This window comes from Budorcas taxicolor, chromosome 4 (assembly GCF_023091745.1).
Source record: "Budorcas taxicolor isolate Tak-1 chromosome 4, Takin1.1, whole genome shotgun sequence".
Taxonomy (NCBI): domain Eukaryota; kingdom Metazoa; phylum Chordata; class Mammalia; order Artiodactyla; family Bovidae; genus Budorcas; species Budorcas taxicolor.
The window spans coordinates 100,651,116-100,673,155 of NC_068913.1; the positions used below are offsets into that span (position 1 = coordinate 100,651,116).

Consider the following 22,040-nt stretch of genomic DNA (forward strand, 5'->3'; position numbering starts at 1 on the left):
TTTTGGAGTTTCAGCTTCAACATCAGTCCTTCCAATGAACACCCAGGACTGATCTCCTTTAGGGTGGACTGGTTGGATCTCCTTGCAGTCAAGGGACTCTCGAGAGTCTTCTCCAACACTACAGTTCAAAAGCATCAATTCTCTGGTGCTCAGCTTTCTTTATAGACCAACTCTCACATCCATACATGACCACTGGAAAAACCATAGCTTTGACTAGATGGGCCTTTGTTGGCAAAGTAATGCCTCTGCTTTTTAATATGCTGTCTAGGTTGGTCATAACTTTCCATCCAAGGAGCAAGTGTCTTTTAATTTCATGGCTGCAGTCACTGTCTGCAGTGATTTTGGAGCCCCCCAAAATAAAATCTCTCACTGTTTCCACTGTTTCCCCATCTATTTGCCATGAAGTGATGGGACCATATGCCATGATCTTAGTTTTCTGAATGTTGAGTTTTAAGCCAACTTTTTCACTCTCCTCTTTCACTTTCATCAAGAGGCTCTTTAGTTGTTCTTCACTTTCTGCCATGAGGGTGGTATCATCTGCATATCTGAGGTTATTGATATTTGGTATTTACATAGTTACAATATTGTAGACACTAAGTATCAGTTTAGACAAATAATGACCAATTTGAAAGAGGGAATGAGGACTTGTACTTGTGGAATAGGAGTGAGGAGGAAGAAAGCTATGTATAAAAGTTATGCTTGAAACTGAAGAACCAAGTCATACCATTACAAGCATGTTACATACAGAACTGAATGTAAATGTAAATGTAAATACCTAGAGAATCAGGTAAAATAGGTGAGGTGCCTACCCTGGAGAAGAAGGGGATAATGTGGGACTGCTGTTTTCCACAACAAGCTTAACAAACTCTTGACTCTAAAAATTGTGTGCATTCTAACTTCAAATAAAAATTTTAAATGTATACTTCTATCTCTCCTATTCTATGTCACTTCACTCACCAGTGGTCAGTTTTCATGACTAGTTTATACTAGTACAAAAGAATTAATTTTGTCTCTGCCTTGAAGGCATTACTATGAAGGCTATGAAGACATTCAGAAATCCTGCTTTTAATAATAACAGTTATCATTACTGTGTGCCCAGTACTGTACTAAGAACCTTGATGCATAATCTCCAATTTCCACAACAGCCAGGCAAAGTAGGTATTGTTTCCATTCTATAGATGAGAAACTGATGCTCAGAGATGTTAAATAATTCATTAATCTGCAGCACAGCTCCCTGATCCAAAGGTTTCTGTTCTTTTCATTAGATCACATCACCTCTTTCCAGGGTTTGACTTTAAAGAAAATAAAAAGGGGGGAAAGACATGCAACAGTTCTAAGAAGTCCTTTGCAGGAAGGACAGGGAGGGGAAGAGGAACCCTGAAGGATTCAGCAATATTACTAGGTAGCTGTCTACTGACTTAACCGAGCTTAACCCCAAATCGGAATTTCCAGCTGGTCATGTGAACACAGAAAGCAATTTTTAAACTCTGGCTAGAAGCCCCTATGATTACAAAAATAAGAGCTCCATTCTGCTCTTATTTTGAAAGGAGATGTTCCAGCTGCTCTAGCATGGGCCTAAACACCCTGGTGAGGACGCTAAGAAGACACGGTTTTGTGTCCAGGGACCCCCAGTCATCCTACAAAGCTGATTTCTGAAAAGGCAAGGACAGAGGAATAGGTGCTTCCCCGAGGTGAGCAGGGTCTGGGATCTTGAACTAGTCCATCTTGAGGGTCCCTTCTGAGTAAGATTCTAGGTTTTGTTCGTCTTGGTTTAAAACATGAGGAGTTTTAAAAGCGTCTTGGCCAGTCTCCTCTCTGGAATCCTTGTGTGTTATCATCCAGACACTTACCTGGCTATTTAGGTCTGCTGGCTGGTTGGCTCAGGTGTGGGTAAAGTGCCCAGCTTGGAGAAGAGCAATGTTGTTTACATTCTTTCTTTCTGAAAAGTCACAAGCTACCGGCAAGAAATGAAAGTGAAATCAGGGGACAGTGTCATCAGTCAGCAGAAATGTGCCAAAGTTCAGAGAGCTGTTTACTTAGGCACGACGTGCCTGCCAGCCAGTCATAAGCCCGGGGCTGCATTGATCTGCCGGCCCCTCTCCACCGGCCTGGATTCTGCAGCCTGGACACTAGGAAGCCAGCGAGAGAGAAAAATCCACCGAACCCACTTTCCTGCTCCTCTTGAAGAGCGCTTTGTGCATTCTGCATCTTCTTTTCGGTAAGTACCTGCCTTGTGTGCCCAACAGCTCGCCCAGATGCCTGCTGCTCTGAAGACAAGTGGGCTTTCCTCTCAGACCCTGCATTCTAGCCAGGGACCCGGGAAAATCACCGGTAGTCAGGGTCTGGGGACCACCGCCCCACCCCCACAGATGACCCACCTCCATGATGAGCTCAGCTCTCCCCACCTCCTTCCCCTTACTCCCTTCAGCGTCAGCCTGTGGGCCTGTGGCCTCTAAAGTGGCTCAGGTAATGCCACTATGACTGGTTAGAAATGCAGAGGACAGCGATGGGCAGTGGGATTTTGACTATTATACAAATAGTCTATGGCGCATGAAGTGGAAATAGGCGGCCAAACAAAGGCAGATCACAGACTTGCAGTAGCTGAACAGGAATACCATGAGTCCTCCTGAAAATACACACTGTGGACTAAGACTGTCAGAAAAACCTGTGCTCTCGACTCAGAAAGAAGACAGTAGGGTCTAAGAGATTTTTAGACTTGATGTTATTGGACTACATTGCTCTTCACAACTTGGTGGAAATTCACGGTGGGATTTTATTCTGTTGGTGCAGATGTTTCCCCTAAAATTTCCAGTTAGCTTCTTCACCTGTAAAATCAAACGCTCCTTGGGAAAAGATAAACACATATGTATTTGGGATTGTCTTTCCTTCCTCCCTCGTGACAACTGAAGTGCATTGTTCAGTATCTTCTTCCTAAACCTCATCTCTCCCAAACTCCTGAATCCGTGCCTATGACAGTCTCCTTTTGATTTTGCATATTCCCCTTTCTCAACACTCTTTCCGGCCAACCCACCTGCTTTATCTAATCGCTAACACTGTTTTCTAAATTTCACTTTTACATAAATAGAACACATGACTCTGAAAATATTTTTAATGTGAAAAGAAAAGAACTCTTGCCCATAATGCCCAGAGATATCAGAACTAACATCAACATTTTAGAACATTTCCTTAGTGTCTTTCTTGCGGTCACACTGTATAGTGTGATTTTAGACCTGGTTTTTCTAAAGGCTACATAAAGTTTCATTATCTTGATATGTCATAATTTGATTCTAATGTTGCTTCTCATTTTTGGCTAAAGTGATACTATGATAAACATCCCTGTATATAAATCACTGATGGCATTTCTGATTGCTGCCTGACTCATAAGGGGAATTAATTGCCCAAAGGGGTATGATGATTTTTAGTGTTTTTAGTGCTTTTTGCTCTACTGCCTCCCAGAAAGTTTGTAACAATTTTCACATCCACCGTTATTCTATGAAGATGTCAGTTTTATTGCACTCTTGGTATCAAGTGTTTTTATCTGCAGTTTTGATAGGGAAACTCAAAGACTATTTGGCATATCTTTGATTATATTACTTAAGGTGTAGATTTTTTCTTTTTCATGTTAGTTAATGTGACAGAGTGATTTACAATAAGAAATAGATGTTCCATCTCTGCCCCCATTTCTGGCACAGAGCTCCTAAAATCCTTGGCATTTCTTAAGTGATAACAGAGGTAAAGGTGCTTTTGTTTTTCTTTTTTAATTCACTACAAACCCTTTTCAACCACCTCTGAGTTTATGTTAATGACTCAACTTTTGGAAAGTCCCTAAGGAGAGGGGCTGGTTGCCAGGGAAAACAACCACATATTTAAAGGGTTGGAACCTTCAGCCCCAACTTCCAGGGAGGTGAGAGTGGGTGGAGATAACAGTATGTCACCAACGGGCCAATGATTCCATCGATCACACCTGAGTAATGAAACCTCCATAAAACATCCCTAAAGGACAGGGTTCAAGGGCTTCTGGGCTGGTGGACGCATGGAGGCACCAGGAGGGTGAAAGGCCTAGACAGGGCATGGCAGCTCCGCAACCCCTACCCCCATCCTCTGCCCCATGCGTCTCTGGGTGGCTGCTCCTGGGCTGTGTCCTTTTAAGCTGAACCAGTACTCTAATAAAGTAGACTGCTGGCCCAAGTTCTGTGAGACGCTATAGTAAATTCATCAGACCCAAGGAGGGGGATATGGGGACCTCCAAGCTGTCGCTGGTTGGTCAGAAGCACTGGTGACGACACAGGCTTGTGACTGGGGGCACTGCGCCCTCAGCCTTGGGGAGTGCTGCCTCCAGGTAGACAGAGTGAGAATGGAACTACAGGACATCCAGGCATCGCAGAGAATTCTTGGTGGGGGAGAAACCCTTGCGCGTCTGGTAGAGGATACTAATAAGGAAAAAAGAGGTTTTTGCAGTTAACTACTTTGTATTCCTTCTCAGGTGAAATATCTCTTCATGTGCCTCGTCCATTTTCATGGGGATTAAATGTTTTTTTAACTTTTTGGCATAAATATTTTTTTATATTAGGTATATTAACCATTCCATATTGGTAGCAAATATTTTTCCATGCTCACTGACTTGTAATTGTGTGTTTCTGTTGTATAGAAACGTATATTTTCCCAGTTAAATCCGTACCATTTTTCCTTTGTAGTTTCAATTTACTTTTAAGCTCAGAGCATTCCTTTTTCATTCATAAATCAAATATCTACTTTTTTCTAGATCTTTTTTATTTTGTCTGCTTGTTCCTTACATCTCACTACTGGGTCCATGTGAAATTTATTTTGGTATGTGGAGGGAGATGAGGCCCTAAAATGGTTTTAACTAACTGCTTCAGCGTTAGTTAAAGGAAAGCCCTTCCTTCCATTGAATTATAATACCACTCTTAATGGTGTATTAAGAGTGTGTTCATAGGCGTGGCTTTTCTGATTGTCTGCTCTCTGAGCTGGCCGTCTAGTCAGTCCCTGTCCATTCTCTTCTGTTGATTTCACCTCCCCCTCAGTTGCTTCTACCTGGGAGCTGGGCACTGCAGTGACCTCAGTGATCAGTCTGCTTTTGGTCTCTTCCAGCGAATTGCATCTTCAAGTAACATAATATATAACAAGTATCTTTGGAGGTTTAATCCTCAAAAGCACGCATAGTAGTTTCTATAGAAACTGAGAAACTTTATTCTGCACCCCTGGACTCACACCTTAGTTTTCTCAGCCCTGTCAAAAGGACAAACCTGAAACAATTTAGTAGCTACTTGACTCATTCCTTCACTCACGGGAAAACAAGCCACAGATCAAGGGAGCACAGCACCGCAGGAGCAGGGGAGCACCCTTCCTAGGGATCTGGGGCAAGAGTGAGTCCCACAGAGCACTGGAAGAGGTCTTATGACCTGTAAGGACACCCTGACCTCGTAGCCAGCAGGCCCTGCTTCCTAGGGAAGGTGAACTGGCTAAGGCTGCTGGAGGGCTGTGCGTGGTGTATGTTAGGTTTCCTTGACAGGTGTTTCTCGCGCAGGCTGACTTGGGTTTAGATTTGTGACCTGGGCCAGGCCACTGGAGCCACCTCATTTTATGAGCCTCAATACACAAATGAACTTTATCAGCCAAAACCTGTGGGCTTTGGGAGGAGATCCCCAGATCTTCTGTGAGGACACAGACCTACTGCCTACTCGGCAGCAGGAAGAAGGTGGAGGTCTGACAGCAGAGACCCTGGCAGAGCAGAGAACACACAGGAGCCGCAACGTCAGCCCTTCCCGAGCATCCCACCCACCGGCAAGCACCAGGCCTCAGTCAGTGCCCCTCCACGAGTGACCAGGGGAAGACCCGCTTTCTGAGGGAAGGAGCAGGAGGGCCCAGCACATGTGCAGCTCAGTTTGTCTGCGACTGGCTGAGTTATCTTGCTTGAGTTATGAAGCCATTTTATGTGCGTTACAGGCTCCAGGTGAGAGGCGCACCCTTCTGTGTGGGGATGGAGGGCAAGTCCTAGAAGACTTGGTTTCCTCCGGCCAACTCGCAAAATACGTCTGGCAAAACTGAAGGACTAAGGCTTAGTGACGGTCTATCAGTCTTCACCTCCTCCTCCTCCTCCTCCTCCTTCCTCCTGACTGCTGGGGGCAAACCGTGATCACTAGCTTTAGGGCAGGGCTTCCAGGCAGGGCTGCCAGAGACGAGGCCCAGCACTGCTCCCACCCCATCAGGAGCTCTCCACACCCCCAGCCCCACCGCCTGGGACACGTGCCTCAGGTTCGGGGAGCAGGGGCTTGAGGTGATGAAGCAGCGCCTGGTGAGGACGTAATCCACACCTCTCACCCTGGCCTCCGAGGCCCCAGGGACCCGGGTGCACTCGCCCGCCCAGCCTCATCCTGTCCCCCTGGTCGGCGGGCTGCCACCCCGCCCCCAGTCTGCTCCTCTCCCAACGCAGTATCTCTAACCACTGCCCCCTCCTTCTGGAAGACTCTTTGCCTGGCTCTTTCAACAGCCCTCAGGCCTCAGATCGGACGCCCACCTCGCGCACAGGCATTCCCCCCCCACCGGCCCTCCCCTGGAGGCTCATCGCTTCCTGCTGCCAGGCTCTCTGTTTCACGCCATCCTGTTTATCTGCTTTCCCAAATCGCTTCAAAACTTAGCATTATCTTTGTGAAAACATGTGCTTGGTGTCTGGTGCCCCAGCTGCCCTGCGTGTTGCTTACTGCCCAGGGCCTGTGACTCAGGGGACCGTCCCATGTGTGTGACCCCGGAGGCCACAGGATGGCCTGGTCAGTACGGGGGGGACAGTGACTCCGGGCAAGTGCAGGAGGCAGAGAGGACAGGAGCAGCACAATCCAGAGGGAAGACTGAAGGGACCTCCCTGGAGCCCCAGTGGTTGAGACCGACTTCCAATGCAGGAGGCGTGGATTTGATCCCTGGTCAGGAAACTAAGGAGTCTCACAGGCCACAGGCTACGGCCCAAAAGTTTTAAACAAGAGTGACAGCCAAAGGCAGTCACTGGTTTCCAGTACTATTATCTGTCTTCAAACTCTCCTTTAGGTCCTGTGAGTCTTCTTTTCAAATTTTTTTTTCCCTGATGTGACCATTTTTAGTCTTTATTGAATCTGTTACAATATTGCTTCTGTTTTTTATGTTTTGGTCCCTGTGGGATCTTAGCGCCGCAACCAGGGATCGAACCTGCACCCCCTGCATTGGAAGGCAAAGTCTTAACCACTGGATCGCCAGGGAAGTTCCTGGGTCCTGTGAATCTTAGCCTCCTGGAAACTGCACTGTGAAGTCCTCCCAATAAAAACCAAATAAGAATGGGTCCCAAGGTGCAGGCACTTCCTCATTTTTAAGGATTTTTTTCCCCCCACTAAAAACATTTTTTTGACCTTTGTTCCCAGCTGGATAGTCTGCTTGCCAGCAGGGCTAATGAGCAACAAAGCAACTGCACCAACAGCGAGTTAATATTAATGGAGCCGCTGAGACAGTCTATCCCGGTGGCTCGCCGGAGGCAGAGGGCCAGCGGGCGCTCCACTCTGCAGTCTCATGGTGTAGTCATGTTTCTGCTGGCCGAGCTGCTTTATTTACATGGAAAAATTAAATAAATCCAGATGTCACAGCATTCCATAAAAAGCCACCGTTGGTCCGGCTGTCCATGCAGCCTCTGAAACCCGGGTGCTGGTGCCGTCTTAACACACTCAGGCAACACTTCTGTGGCCTCGTTTTCAGAAATAAGAACCTGGGCTCACATTTCTGCAGGAGGAAATATGACACGTTTCCCTTCCTTCTTCCCTTTTTGTTTGCTTCTGTCAGGAGCCACACCCAAACCATGAACACACTGGTCCCCAGTGGTGCGCAGCCAGACACGCTCCCGTCAGGGCCGGGGCCTCCTCTGGCAAGCCGGCCCTCTCCTCCACCAGGCTCTGTTTCTCTGACTTTCTTCTGCTCGCGTTTTCTCCCCTGGACTCCGCTGCCTCTCCGTTCCCGCTGCAGCCCCACCCTCCGCCTCTCCTGGCTCTTCTCTGTCTCCCCTCCCCCCCGAACCACTGCCTCCTGGGCAGCACCACGGCAGAACCAGTCCACTTGTACGGATCAAATTAGCTCCTTTCAGTCTCACAACAACCCCCAGGAACAGGCCAGCAGGTGCTCTGAGGGCAGGGACATTGGCACGGGCAAGCCTGTGAAATGCTCAAGGTCATATGCTGTGAGTGACAGGATAGGGCCTGAACCCAGCTGGTCTGGCACTAAGGTCCACGCACTTGATCGCCACGTCCCTAACCCCATCCCAGAGCCATCGGCGCCAGACACCAGTGAGGCCAGGCCCTCCAGGGACACTCTGGTCGTGAACACCAGCCCTAGCGTCTCCCCTAGAACTCACTTCTCTGAGCCTCAACTTCCTCTCCACGATGATAATAATTTAAGTAATACTTACTAGGTAATGTTCCCCAGGCTGCACGTAAATCATCTCATTTAATTTCCACAACATCTACAAAACACGTTCTATTATTATACCCATTTTCCAGATGAGAAACCTAGACAGAGAGATGTTCACGTAGCTAGTCAATAGCAGAGCGGGGATCTGAACCCTGGACACACAGCTTCAACATCGATGCTCAGCCGCACTGCTCCATAGCTTCCCCACCATGCTAGATGAAAATGCCAGGGTGTCTGCCCATTATAGATGTGAGCATGAGAGGGGAGGACACGTGCGGGGGCCCGGCCTGGGGAGGCAGAGCTCAGGCTCTTACGGTGATTTCACAGTCCTGCCCGACAGGCTGCACCAGCCTCACCTGGGGAAGGTACTGAACTTCACGAAGCCTCCGTTTTTCCCTCTGGAACATGGACCTGATAACGTAAATGTGTTCCCACAGTGAACTTAACACTGGACTGGCACACAGTAAACACACAAAAAGATTCCGAGTTTAGTATTTAATCATTAAGTCCTCAGTCAAGCTAGATTCCTTCTCAGACACACCTTCCAGGGATCACAAAGACTTCTCGAAGCAAGTTCTGCCCTTATGGTCCCCTACAGCTTTCTTAAGTCATTAATGAGAAGAAAAAGCCCGGGAGATGAATTTGTAGCCCATAACAACCTAAAGACCCACTCGTTTTTCTTTCGAGCTTCTGTTCCACAAAACTTGCAAGCTCTATAGCATCTGATGGCAGCAAAATGATAACACCCAGGTTTTACCAGGCAGTTCTCAGGGCCGTGGCAGCAACTGGTCGGCAGCCTCAGCCGTCAATCACACGAGAGTCCGTCCTTGCAGGTGGCCTCACTGTCCAACCCCTGAAACTACAGGCTCACATGCATCTGAGAAACAGGGGATAAGCTTGAGGAAACTGACATTTAGGAAATGGGAAGAAGAAAAAAACAGAGAAGGACCTGAAGGAAGAGAGCCAGGACAGAGAAGTAGGTCAAAAAAATCAGAGCGAGGCATTTACGAAGCTCTGTGGGCCATGGCTGGACGTTCACGCTGCATTCAGAGGTTGCTTGGTGGATATTCACAGACGTGCCAGGGAGTGTTCAGGGTGTAACAGTTAAAGACAGATTCTGATAGAGACAGACGGCCATAGACTTTTGTCTAATTTGCATAACATAAAGTTCCTTACCCTCATGAGGTTTACATTCTATTGAGGGCTGTAGGCAGAAGCCAACACAAAGTATTTAGGATGTTAAGATGGTGGGAAATGCTACCGAGGGAGAGCAGGGTGCCGTGGAGGAGCCGTCACAGGTTCAAGATGCCAGCCAGGGACAGCATCACTGAGAAAAGGATCTCTGAGCAGAGACCTCAAGGGAGGCAGCAGACACGTGACAACGGAAGAACACTCCAGGGAGGGGAACGCCAGCACAGAGGCCCGAGCTTGTCTGAAGGTTTCGGAGGATGCTCAAGGAAGCCAACGTGGCAGGAGCTGCAGGAGGGGGTGGAGAGCAGGAATAAGGGGAGAAGGTGTCCAGGGGTGACCGGGGCACTAACAGCCCTGCGGAGCCCTGTTCCCGAGGAAGCAGGAGGAAGGCCACATGACTGCAGACGTCGTCCCGGGAGTGGACGCCCGCGGCATCCAGAGTCTCTCCGGGTAACAAGCTCCAGGACACGACACGCCGGCCGGGCACAGCACACTGTCCGTCCCCGGCCCAGGAATTCAGGCGTTCCAGTCTCGTCCCCACCCTCTGGGACTAAAGGGCACACTTGTAGACACTTGCCGGCCTCTCCCATGGGCACCTAGAGGGCTTATTAAACACTTCATGGATGAAGGAGAATTTCCCGCTGGCAGCCTCTGATGTGAGGGACAGTGCAGGGGCCCCCAGAATGCGTCACTTGGGACAGACATACAGGTGGTGAACTTGGGCAAATGGCGAGAAACTAAATAAGGCCCAACTGTACATACAAAGTCTTGCTACTGAATATCATTAGACCTTCAGGCAGGAAGAATGAATTGAAAAAAACAGAATGACATGAGTGACTACAGGGGTGGGAGGGTATCTTTGCTAAGTCAGGGTAGACAGGGAGTTGTGTGGGCATCTCACATGTTGGGACAGATGGAAATGGAATATGTGAAACCACGACTAGAGCAGTGGCAAATCGTTTTTAGTGCCTAAGTCACTGCCACCCCACGGACTGTAGCCCACCAGGCTACTCGGTCCATGAAATTTTCCAGGCAAGAATACCAAAGTGGGTTGCCATTTCCTCCTCCAGGGGATCTTCCCGACTCGAGGATCAAATCCCCGTCTCCCGCATTGGCAGGTGGGTTCTTTACCACTGAGCCACCAGGGACGCCCCGGTGACAAAGCAGAAGTTATAAATAAGTGCATGACCAGTATTTGTATACAAGGCACATAATGATTAAGCTGGCAGATATCCCAGCATATAAGAAAGCGTCTGGGAGCTGGAGACTGTAGCTACAGACCTCCTCTGTAACAGAAGGTCGATGGGCAGTTTGGAAAGTCCATTCTGACACAGGAAACTAGAGAGAGCATGCGCTGGGCCTCCGGCCATCTGAAGTGAATAAACCAGTGTCGGTGGCAAGAGCCGGCCTCCCTGCTCGGTCAGCCCTTCTCAAGTGTTCCTTACAGTCAGGGGAGAGGCCAGGGATGGACCCATGCTGGGAAAAGCTCCCCAGGCACCGCTCTCTGCCAGGCGTCCTGCACTCGAGGCGTGGGCTGCCAGAGGGACTGGCAGGGTGGCAACCTGCCAGGGCACTAATCCTTCCTGATGCGACCTCAGGAAGGTTTCGCACTTTTAACACAAAAGTGGCAAGAACGTAATTTAGAAGACCGGGACCCTATGGCTGTGCTGCTTCCAACCATCATCCTATTGATGTGAAAACTTCAGGGGTGCTTAAACTAAAAAAAAAAACCACAAAGTGCCTCAGATGAGTGGTCTGAGAGTATTTTCCTTCTGGTGACAAACGTGAAGCCACACACTTTCACTGAGTCCAGATTTGTGTCTTGGTTCAGGGGCCCTACTGCCACAAAAGGGTTATGCTTTATGATGACCGTTAGAATAGCAAAACACTAGCAGCCTTTATTTATAAAGAGATCACATACACTGACAAACAAAAACCAAAACTAAAAACAACAGAAAAAAAAAAAAAAGGAACTGACAGCATTCCACACCCCACCCCCCGGAAAAAAAAAACAAAAAGCCAGAGAGTCAACAAACACTCGAAAAACATTTACTCAACAACAGCAATGCTGTGTCATTTTTCATCATCGAAGATGAGAAGCTGAGAAAATTCAATAGAGGAGATGATGAGACAAGCACTCTCAAACTTCTGGTGGAGGAATATACTGATTCACAAACACAGTCACCATGGCATTATTTACAGTACTGCGAAACAGTGTTGTAAAACAGAATATATAGAAACCATACACCGAAACAAAGTCATAAAACAGAATATATAAACCATACACGATAGTGCAGCTAACCCAGCCACTAAAAACTCTGTTTAGGAAACATTGCTAGTGGCAAAGGGAAATATCCATGCTACAGTGAGGTTTACAAAGGATACAAACACACATGTTTACGCAATCCCAACTATATAAAACAAAGTTACAGGAGGAACTGTGTCGCTGGGTGGTTATTTCTACAACCTTGAAGTTATCAACAATTTTTAGTCTTGTCTCCATACTTTCACATTTTTCTGATTTTCTACAACCAACATGCCTTACTTTATTAAAAACAGGAAAGACTTCACTTAAAAATAGCAACAGTGACTCAGCAGTCTCCCTTCTGCCCGCTGAGGGAAGCACAGGCTTATCATTAAAGGGAATTAAAGAGCTCACTGTGCTGAGGACAAGATTACAAGGATTGTTAAAGGGCCAACACCAAACAAAAAAATCCGGGTAGGCTCTCAGGAAGGCAGAGAAGGGTGCCCGAGGGTTTTCCCACCAAATAACCATATCCTTTCACTGGAATTAGAAAAGAGAAGCTAGGCCGAGCCCCCAAGCTCTCTGTCCACAGCCCGAGAAGCACGGGGGGCACCCCCCCCCCACCCCCCGCACTGAGCGCGGAGCCCCTCCCCTCACGGAGCTCTGGTGTCTTGTTAGACGTGCGTCAGATCAGCACGTGCGGTACCTAAAGGATGCTATGTGACATTTTCACTCATTCAGAAAAAAAAGTTCCTACTGTGGATAGGCACCATTCTGGGGATAAAGTAGACAGACTGTTCCCCAGAAAGATTACACCAGGCGGGGAACACACATTCTGACCTTCAGCTACATCAGAGTGTGGGCTGAAGTAGTCTGAGAAAGGTGGCGAAAACCCAGCAGGACCCAGCGAGGCAGAGAACAGGGAGCTGGTGAGGGGCAGGGAGGCCTGGCGTGCTGCAGTCCACGGGGCCACAGAGTCGGACGCGACTCAGCGACTAGACTGGGCTGAACCGAGGAGCGGCGTGACTGGGCGGCGGTCGGGAAGGGGGATGGCGGGCAGGGGCCAAGCGAGGGAGGGAGGACCCAAAGGAGCAGGGCCTGCCTGCAGAACCCAAGTGCAAGTTCTCAGCCGCCCCAGACAGTGGAGCTGGGACTGAACTCTATCTGCTGAAGGGCCGAGAGGAAGGAAACCAGGACTGCTACCCACACGTCTGCTCACAGCCTCTCAGCTCCAGCTTTGTTTTGTTTTGTTCTCTATTGAAACCTCCAAAAGGTCAGTCAAGAGAGGAAAGGAAGTCAAAAACAAAGGCTTTGGGTGCCTGGGGTGCTGCTGTGTGAGGCGGCTGTACAACCTCCTCTGAGAAGCCCCAGGCATCTTTTTGCATTAAGCCTGATAATAACATTTTTTCAAGCCCAAGTGGAACAAGCTTGAAATAAGAAAAGTAAGATGGAGCATTTATACACAGGCAACCCAACTCCCAGCCTACTGGTTCTTGGACCACTGAAGCAAGTGGACTCTTATTTCCCCACTGCACAGTGGTATAAATCTGGATTCCAGCCCTGGAAGTCCATCCGACACCCCAAAATTCCTACATCCATCAAAAATTTAGATACAGGCTTTTACAAATACCTGTTAATATGCAAACCTGTGCAAACTGTGTTCCTGTTGGCAATTTTCCCCATGCCATGGGCTGGAATGGTTAAAACTTCTCACCCTACCAGTCTAACAACATGGACTAAACACATCATTTTAATATTTGATACATCTTTGTCTCTGCCAAAGAAGTTGCTGATAAATCCTTATTCTCATCAGCAGCCTACTACAGACTGAACGTCTGTGTCCCTCCACATTTGTTCACTGAAGCCTAACCCCCAGCATTTGGAAGTGGGGCCTTAGGGAGGTGATGAGGGCAGAGCAGGGATTCACACTATCCCCTCTTGAATAGGATCAGTGCCCTTAAAAAAGAGGCCCCTGAGAGCTCCCGTGTCCCTTCCACCCCACACACAGCGGGGAACCAGGAATCGGGCCCCTACTACACCCCGGATCACTGGCGCCTTGATTTGGGGCTTGCCAGCCTCCAAAACCAAGAAAATAAATCTCTGCAGCCGACGAGCTGCCCCGTCCACAGTAACCTGCGGCAGCAGCCTGCGTAACAGACGCTACCCTCCCCACGGCCTGTCCACACCCTGTCCCCCTCGTGGCTTTCCTCTGTCTGTCCACGTGCAGGATGAGTGTGGGGTGGTCAGGCAAACCTCCAGCCAGCATGGGGAAAGGGGAGGGGCTGTGCCTCCCAAGGGGGCTTCCAGAAGCTGATCGCCAGGGCAGTCCCCAGGGGCCACTGCTGTCCACCAACCCCTGCACTGCCCACCAAAATGGGCAGCCGTGGCCAGGGCTGGGTTTGGTTTTGTCTTGAAGGAAGTAGGCCACAAGTCTCTGTGGAATTCCAGAACAGGAGTTTGAGAAGAAACTGGGAGGGAGGCAGGGCGAGCTGGACATTCACGGTGTGACCTCCCCTACAGGGACCCAGAAGGCGCCCTGTGAATGGCATGAAGATGACTGTCCTGAAGTCAAAGCGGTGCAGCCAGCTGCTGTTCCTCGGCACAATGGCCCTCACGGTCACAGTCATCGGCCTGCTCTTCTTTGCTCTCCTCTGGAAGGCCGGCAACCTTGTGGACCTGCCCAACCTCAGGGTTGGCTTCTACAACTTCTGTCTCTGGCACGAGGGCTCCGGCGCCCTGCAGTGCTACCAGTTCCCGGAACTGGAGGCCCTGGGTGTGCCTCGAGTGGGCCTGGCCCTGGCCAGGCTCGGCGTGTACGGGGCCCTGGTCCTCACCCTCTTCGTCCCCCTGCCTCTCCTCCTGGCCTGGTGCAATAATAATGAGGGGGAGTGGCAGCTGGCCGTGGGCTTCCTGGCCACGTCCTCCGTGCTGCTGGCCAGTGGTCTGGGCCTCTTCCTCACCTACACCTGGAAGTGGCTCCAGCTCTCCCTCCTGGGACCTGGGGCTCTAGCTCTGGGCGCTGCCCAGACCTTGCTCATTGTCTTGCTTGTGGCCACAGCTGTGTTCCCTCAGAAGGCAAAGTACAGGAGCTGGGGAGCTGCTAGCTCTGTCTAAAGGCTTATGTGATCGCAAGGGTTCGCTTTGAACTGTGCTCAGAGAAAGCTGCCAGAGAACGCACGGGCCGGTGTGTCTTCTCGGCCACCCTGTTTCACACCCAGCGCTGAGCAGACTGGACCCACCACGGAGGGGGTGGGTGCCCAACGTCAAGGAGGACAAGACTTCTTAGGATAGGGTGGTCTGTCCTTTGGGACTTCTAAGACACCCGAGAACCACATAGCTCATTGTTGCAAGAATTCCTGCTTTAGTTAACTGACCTGAGCAAGCCATTCTGACTTGATCCTCAGAACAATGGGGAGATAAGGCTTCCTGTCATTGGGGCCAGATTTCCAGGACAAGCTGCCAAATGCCAGACGGGAACCCGGTGACGGTTTATGAAGGAACGCCTCAGTGTCCCTGGGAACCCAGCCTACCAAGCGTCCCATCTCCATTCGAGACAATGCTCCCAAAGGCCAAGGAGTGATCTGAGGGATTCACAGGACAGGCACAGAGAAGAGCCTGGCGGTTTTGAATGTTCCCCTGAAAAGGCTCCTGGACCTGCAGACAGACAGAACAGGGGTCTAACCACTGCACACGAGCAGCCCGCTCCCAGCACACGACCCGGGTGTTCAGGAGCCCAGGACGCCAGGTCCCTGGTCAGGAGAGGACGATGAGCGGACTGAGCTGGCCCACGTCCATGCAAACGCCGCATGCCCTCCCATCTCACCCTGCGCCAGAAAGGATACGAGCACCACTCACGCACGGGGGCACTGTGTGTATTCTTCAGCATCTGTTACACTGACAATCTACAGCACGTGATCGCCTCATCCCATGCCTGTGCAAAGCCACACTGAATAGAGGCAGAAACACGGACTCCAGTGTGATGTCTTGTCCTCTGTGTCTCTTTTGGGCTCCTATCCCACTCTTACTTTCTAACTGCCCAGGGGCTGAGGCCTAGAAAGGCGGCAGAACGTGGCGGCCCAGGGGAGGAGGGCTGTCTGGTTGGTCGGGAGGCCTCCCAATCTGTACATGGAACAGCAGGCAGGCTTTCAAGGGGGAGCCCAGCCCTGGGGGAAGGTGTCTAGTTCAGGGTTGGACCAACAAGGGCTCACTGACCAACTGACACGTGACGGAAGTGATTTTAAAAACAGGCTTCTTCCTTAAGGTGGCCAAACCGTAGGAACTGCAGTGTACATAGCAGCCATACTGGTTTTTCCTTGAAAATTATTAAGCTGACTCTTCAGTTCCAGTAAGTTTGACCCCCATGATCTCATTTCCCTGGAACCAGGTACCTGAATAAGACAGTGTTGAGCTCCCAGGCCCTTGAGCAGGGAGAGCAGAGAGCAGGAATTCTGGGGGGAGCTCACTGACTCCTCACCTCCCCCGGTGAATCCACCCAGCCCAGGGAGGCTTGACGCTGGGAGCAGAAGCTGTCACAGTCTGAGGGCAGCGCTTGGGCTGAGAGGGGAAGGCCAGCTTCCTTCAGCCGCTCTGAGCAGAAGGTCCTGGAAGTGTGTCCCTTAGCTGAAAAAGATCTCCCTGACGTATTTTAGCTCGTCCTGGTCTTCCTCGAGGCTTCTGCTGCAGGCCGCGTCAGAACCCGAGGGCCCCAGGGCAGGGCCGTCTGCCCCACGGTCCTCTTCCTCACTGTCCTCGCTTCGGCTCCAGTGGGGACTTGGGGACGGCGGTGCTGGGCTGGCCGGGGAGCGCTCTGGCTTATCAGCGCCTGCCAGAGGTGGCGGCTCCAACGGCTTTTCCTGTTTTCGGTCCTCCTGAGCAGAAGAAACGGCAGGCAAACAGATGGGTTTTACTTCCCTAACATGCAAGGACACAGAACGTACCCAGTAGCACCTGTAAAGCCAGCGCCGGGGGACCGGGCCCAGCTCCCAGATCACAGATGGCCCCCCTCCCTTCACCGGACTCTGCCCCTCCCCGCCCTCCTTCTCGGCGGTGCAGAAATCAGGACCAGCAGGGCGAGCGGCGGGCAGGGGCCTCAGGAACAGCGGCGCAGGGACGACAAGTGGACCCCACAGACACAGAAGGGCAGGCCGACAGAACGGAAGGCGCGCAGGACGCGAACCCTGAGTGCGGGCCTCACTCACTGGGACTAGCGACAGTATCGACCGGCAGGTTTTTGCAAGCATTAAATGAGAGAGGAATATATAAAAGGCCCTGAGCAACTCTCAGGGACTACACCACTTGAAGGTGGGACAACCGTTAGCCCCTTCTGGAAGCCAGGGCTTCAGCGGCGAGGTGCTAAGGATGGTGATCAGAAGTCACCTCGCCCAAAGGAGACCCTCAGAGAACACGAGCAGTTCACGACTCTTGTCCCCTCCACCTGCCACCAGCAGAGAGCCGCCCAGACTGGGAGGGCCGCCCTCTCTCACATGGCCACGGCCTCCCAGGTCTCCAGCCCCAAGGGCCTGGCGGGGGCACCCCTCCCCTGGAGCAGGCTACAGATGAGCAGGCTCCCGGCTGCCAACAGGCAGGGCGCCTCTTTTATTAGCACGAACCCCCGCCAAGAGTCTCTAGTCATCAGAAAAGACACAGCTGGGCTTCCCTGGCGGGTCAGTGGTGAGAAGTCCATCTGCCAATGCAGGAGATATGGGTTCAAGCCCTGGTCCGGGAAGACCCCACAAGCCTCGGGGCAACTCAGCCACGTGCCATGACTACAGAAGCCTGTACGATCCAGGGCCCACACGCTACTATCACTGGGCCCAGGAGCCACAACTACTGAGCGCGTGCTCTGCCAACTGCAGAGGCCCATGTGCCCTGGAGCCTGTGCTCCACAACAAGAGAAACCACCGCAATGAGAAACTCTCACCGCCACCAGAGAGCAGGCCCCAATCCCCGAGCAGCAGCGAGGACCCAGCACGGCCAACATATATACGTAAATAAAATTTACAAAAATAAAAGACACAGTTGACTGTACCTCAATGAGGATCCCCAGAGCAACGTCGACAATTTCGGCTTCATTCATGCAGTACACAGTCCTCACAGCAGGAAATCTGAAAGAAGAGCATGAAGTTAGAGACAGGCACAAATCACCAGCAGGAAAGAATGAGACCCAGAGTCATATCTCGGGGCCTGTCTGCCAGGGCTGAGAGCAGTAGCTTCCTCAGGGCACTGCCGTGGCCTCTGCATCCTTGGAACTAGTGACTGGCAGAGGGGTTCGGGGTTTCCCACCATCCATGAACTCCGCTAAGAAATAGGGTGAGACAGCTGGCTCCTGAGACACAAACGTGCCCGCGTGCGTACACGCTCACGATGCAAAAAGGTCAAACAGGCCAAGACATGTCTGAATGCCACCCCTCACCCTCATGTGTGAATACAATAAAGGAGGGCTTTCCCTGGTGGCTCAGCAGTAAAGAAACCCCTCACAATGCAGTCCTGGGTTCAATCCCTGGGTCGGGAAGATTCCCTGCAGGAAGGCATGGTAACCCACTCCAGTACTCTTGCCTGGAGAATCCTCATGGACAGAGGAGCCTGGCTACAGTCCGCTGGTTCGCAATGAGCTGGACACGACTGAGCAACTAAGCACAGCACAGCAAAGATCAGAAAGCAAGGCTGGTCAGTGAAGAAAACTTAGAAAGGGAAGAGTCAGAGAGGGACAGTGAGCGCCTGAGACTATGGCCAGGAGAGGACAGGGGTACCCCCTCCCTGGCAGCCTGGAGACACCCACCAATATCAACATTCAACCAACCTCCCCCCCGTGCCCCCCAGTCTCTGATTTCCGGCCGGCCCGGCAACCTGCAGCTTGTCTGCCCGTCCCTAAAGATATATCCGCAGGAAGATGGGATCACTTGGTCCACCTACCCCCTCATTGGATGGTCACAATTTCTGCGGCAAATGAAGATACTGACAATTTGGACAATTGCTATCTGAGAGCTTAGCTGGTGTGTGTTTAACTCAAGAGCTGGAGCCACTATCTGGGAGCTGACCCATGAGGGCCAGAGGGTGGAGATTCACCGACAGAGGCAGAAGCCAGTGCCAGCCTGGCAGGGTACAGCCACCTGCAGCCTGCACACCCCCTGAGAGCGGATGAGACGTTTGTGGACTGAAACACCCTCCCTCACTGTTCCACCAACACTGGACGACTGGGCCCCAGCAACTGTGAGGCCTTCAATCCCTCCCCTGTCCTAATCCCCCAGGAAGACAGAGGCTGCCCCACCTGGCTGCAGCTGCTGGCACCGTGGCTGGTCTCCTCTTGGGGGTCTTCACCTGCACCGCCCTCTTTTCAGCCACCTGGGCTGTCATCCATGTGGGCAGCACCCTCTTTTTATTCTCAGACTTTAAGGCTTCCATCTCTTTAGTCTCTCATGAAGAGGAACCAGGGTCCAAGCTTAGTGACTTCAGGACAGCAAATCCCACTCTCTCATCTCACAGCAGAAACTGTAGGTCCGTTTGTCATCAACAGGAGTCCATCTTTAATTCCTACAAAGAACAAAGTCCAGTGAATTCTAATAAATAAGAATATTCTCAGGCATCAGCCACAGTGACTGGTTAGGGCAGGCCAGAGGTGAGCAGGGCCAAGGAGACTCAAATGGATCATTCACAGGGCATGAAGAGGGGTGTGTGGAGTGGGCAGGCTGTGGGCGTCATGGAGAAGAAGCCCTCCACTCAGGGCCCAGGGCCCCCACCAGCAGTGGGGCCCCATGCTTCCAGGAGCCTCTGCACTGAGCCCCTCAACACAGGAGGAAGGAAGGTGCCCCTTCTCCTCTCCACAAGAGATGCTCACTGTCCCCAGGGTGCCCAGACAATCCTACCCTTAAAACCTCTCTCAATGCTCTCTTCCTCCCCTCCTCCCATCACAGATTTCTCCTTCCCTCTATCTAGGAGTGGTTATAAGAAACCCCAAGGCCATTTTGATTCACAGTGAGGTTTCACTGGCCAACACCCACTCCCTTAAATCCAAAGATACTTCTGACTGGTCGGGTGTGTCAGATATCATTGTGCCTGAATGTGCAGAATCCAGACGCCAGGGCTCTGGGGGTCGGGGGCCGGTTCTCATCTAATCTGGCCTCTCCCCACCCACCCCCACTGGATTCCTGCCCTGCCCCTCCTGAAACTCAGCCCCGACCCTGTGACTCAAAGGGTGCAGATCTCTACCCTCCACTGAGCAGTTAACCCTGAAAACAGCTCAGCGCGCACGTTCTGTGAAAATCCAAGAGGTGGTAATAGTCATTCCCACATCTAATGTTGTTCAGTCGCTCAGCGTGGTCCAACTCTTCGTGACCCCATGGACTACAGCAGCCAGGCCTCCCTGTCCATCACCAACTCCCGGAGTTGGCTCAAACACATGTCCATTGAGTCGGTGATGCCATCCAACCATTTCATCCTCTGTGGCCCCTTCTCCTCCCGCCCTCAATCTTTGCCACATCTAATGAGCACCGCTAACCACCCCGCACAAGCACAGCTGCGGTGCTCGGTGCGTATACTGATTTGACCATGAGATGGATATTCTGAAGCCCATTTTACAGACGAAGAACTGACATTTAGCAATTCGCACAGTCACCAAAAAAAAGTTTGAAATGGCCGGTCAGGACTCGCACCTGGGCCCTCCAGGCCCTGGCCCTGGGCCCCGCCGGCTGGGGGCGGGTGGGTGAGGGCCTGGGGCGGCCCCGCGGGCGCAGCGACCTGCCCGGAGCCCCCAGTTCTCCGCCTCCCTGCTCTCGGGGACCCCGCGCCGCTACGGGCGCGATGAGAGCGGGGCCGGCCCGCCAGAGGAGGGCGAAGCGGGACGCGCGACCCACCCGCCCGCGTTCCCGGTACTCCTCCGGCCGGGCTTCCTACCTCGGGGCCCGCGCGCCCTCCCTGGCTTCCGGGGAGGGCCCGGGAGGCGGATCCGGACGGTGGTCGGGAGCGCGGAGCCCCGCGGCCCGGCCCCCGCTCCCCTACGTTCCCGCACTTCCGGATCCCGGCCGCCCGCCGGCGTGGCGGACCCGGCGCGCCCCCTGCCGGCGGGCCGCGTGGTCTGCGCCCTCGGCGTTGGAGCAAGACTCGCCGCGTAAAGGTGTAGTGGGGCACTCCGGCCTCCGCTGACCCGGGTCCTGACCAAGTCTCTCCTTGACCAGATTCAGAGAGGGATCTGAACTCTTCTCAACAACGCCCTGCCTTTTGGACTTCCGCGTGCATCTCCACATTGTCCGTTTTTACCGAGAATACAGCTAATACTGGATTAGCTGGAGTCCGCCCACCCTCCACACCTGATTCTCATCCACCGTCATCCCCCCCCAGGTCACGTTTGATTACCCGGCCGCTTATGCAGAGTGCATCATGAGAAACGCTGGGCTGGAAGAAGCACAAGATGGAATCAAGATTGCCGGGAGAAATATCAATAACCTCAGATATGCAGATGACACCACCCTTATGGCAAAAAGTGAAGAACTAAAAAGCCTCTTGATGAAAGAGAAAGAGGAGAGTGAAAAAGTTGGCTTAAAGCTCAACATTCAGAAAACGAAGATCATGGCATCTGGGAAGTAGATGGGGAAACAGTGGAAACAGTGTCAGACTTTATTTTGAGGGGCTCCAAAATCACTGCAGATGGCGATTGCAGCCATGAAATTAAAAGATGCTTACTCCTTGGAAGGAAAGTTATGACCAACCTAGACAGCATATTAAAAAGCAGAGATATTACTTTGCCAACAAAGGTCCGTCTAGTCAAGGCTATGGTTTTTCCAGTGGTCATGTATGGATATGAGAGTTGGGCTGTAAAGAAAGCTGAGAGCCAAAGAATTGATGCTTTTGAACTGTGGTGTTGGAGAAGACTCTTGCGAGTCCCTTGGACTGCAAGGAGATCCAAGCAGTCCGTCCTAAAGGAGACCAGTCCTGGGTGTTCATTGGAAGGAATGATGCTGAGGCTGAAACTCCAATACTTCGGCCACCTCATGCGAAGAGTTGACTCATTGGAAAAGACTCTGATGCTGGGAGCGACTAGGGGCAGGAGAAGAAGGGGACGACAGAGGATGAGATGGCTGGATGGCATCACCGACCCGATGCACATGAGTTTGGGTGAACTCCGGGAGTTGGTGATGGACAGGGAGGCCTGGCGTGCTGCGATTCATGGGGTCGA

At 51.6% G+C, this 22,040-nt stretch overlaps 2 protein-coding genes and 1 long non-coding RNA gene across 5 annotated transcripts in view; 1 reads left to right on the forward strand and 2 right to left on the reverse strand.

Moving 5' to 3' along the window:
• Positions 1-1,938, reverse strand: part of LOC128046496 (uncharacterized) — a 59,964-nt gene extending 58,026 nt beyond the window's left edge. Inside the window, exon 1 of the long non-coding RNA XR_008199262.1 lies at positions 1,851-1,938. This is a non-coding gene — a long non-coding RNA (uncharacterized LOC128046496). The remainder of the gene's footprint in view (positions 1-1,850) is intronic.
• Positions 1,571-20,813, forward strand: TMEM140 (transmembrane protein 140). The gene is made up of 2 exons (XM_052638604.1): positions 1,571-2,218; positions 14,393-20,813. Exon 2 carries the CDS (start codon positions 14,420-14,422, stop codon positions 14,984-14,986), a length of 567 nt encoding a protein of 188 aa, XP_052494564.1. The 5' UTR covers positions 1,571-2,218; positions 14,393-14,419; the 3' UTR covers positions 14,987-20,813.
• Positions 15,711-20,899, reverse strand: CYREN (cell cycle regulator of NHEJ). 3 transcript variants are annotated; one of them, XM_052638605.1, is made up of 4 exons: positions 20,762-20,899; positions 19,140-19,402; positions 17,901-17,976; positions 15,711-16,740 (listed from the first exon to the last, which is right to left on the reverse strand). In XM_052638605.1, exons 2-4 carry the CDS (start codon positions 19,271-19,273, stop codon positions 16,489-16,491), a joined length of 462 nt encoding a protein of 153 aa, XP_052494565.1. In that variant the 5' UTR covers positions 19,274-19,402; positions 20,762-20,899; the 3' UTR covers positions 15,711-16,488. The 3 variants fall into 3 exon arrangements, with proteins under 3 accessions (XP_052494565.1, XP_052494567.1, XP_052494566.1); XM_052638607.1 differs by lacking the exon at positions 20,762-20,899 and adding an exon at positions 20,722-20,759; XM_052638606.1 differs by lacking the exon at positions 20,762-20,899 and adding an exon at positions 20,521-20,633.
• Between the last annotated feature and the right edge of the window lie 1,141 nt (positions 20,900-22,040).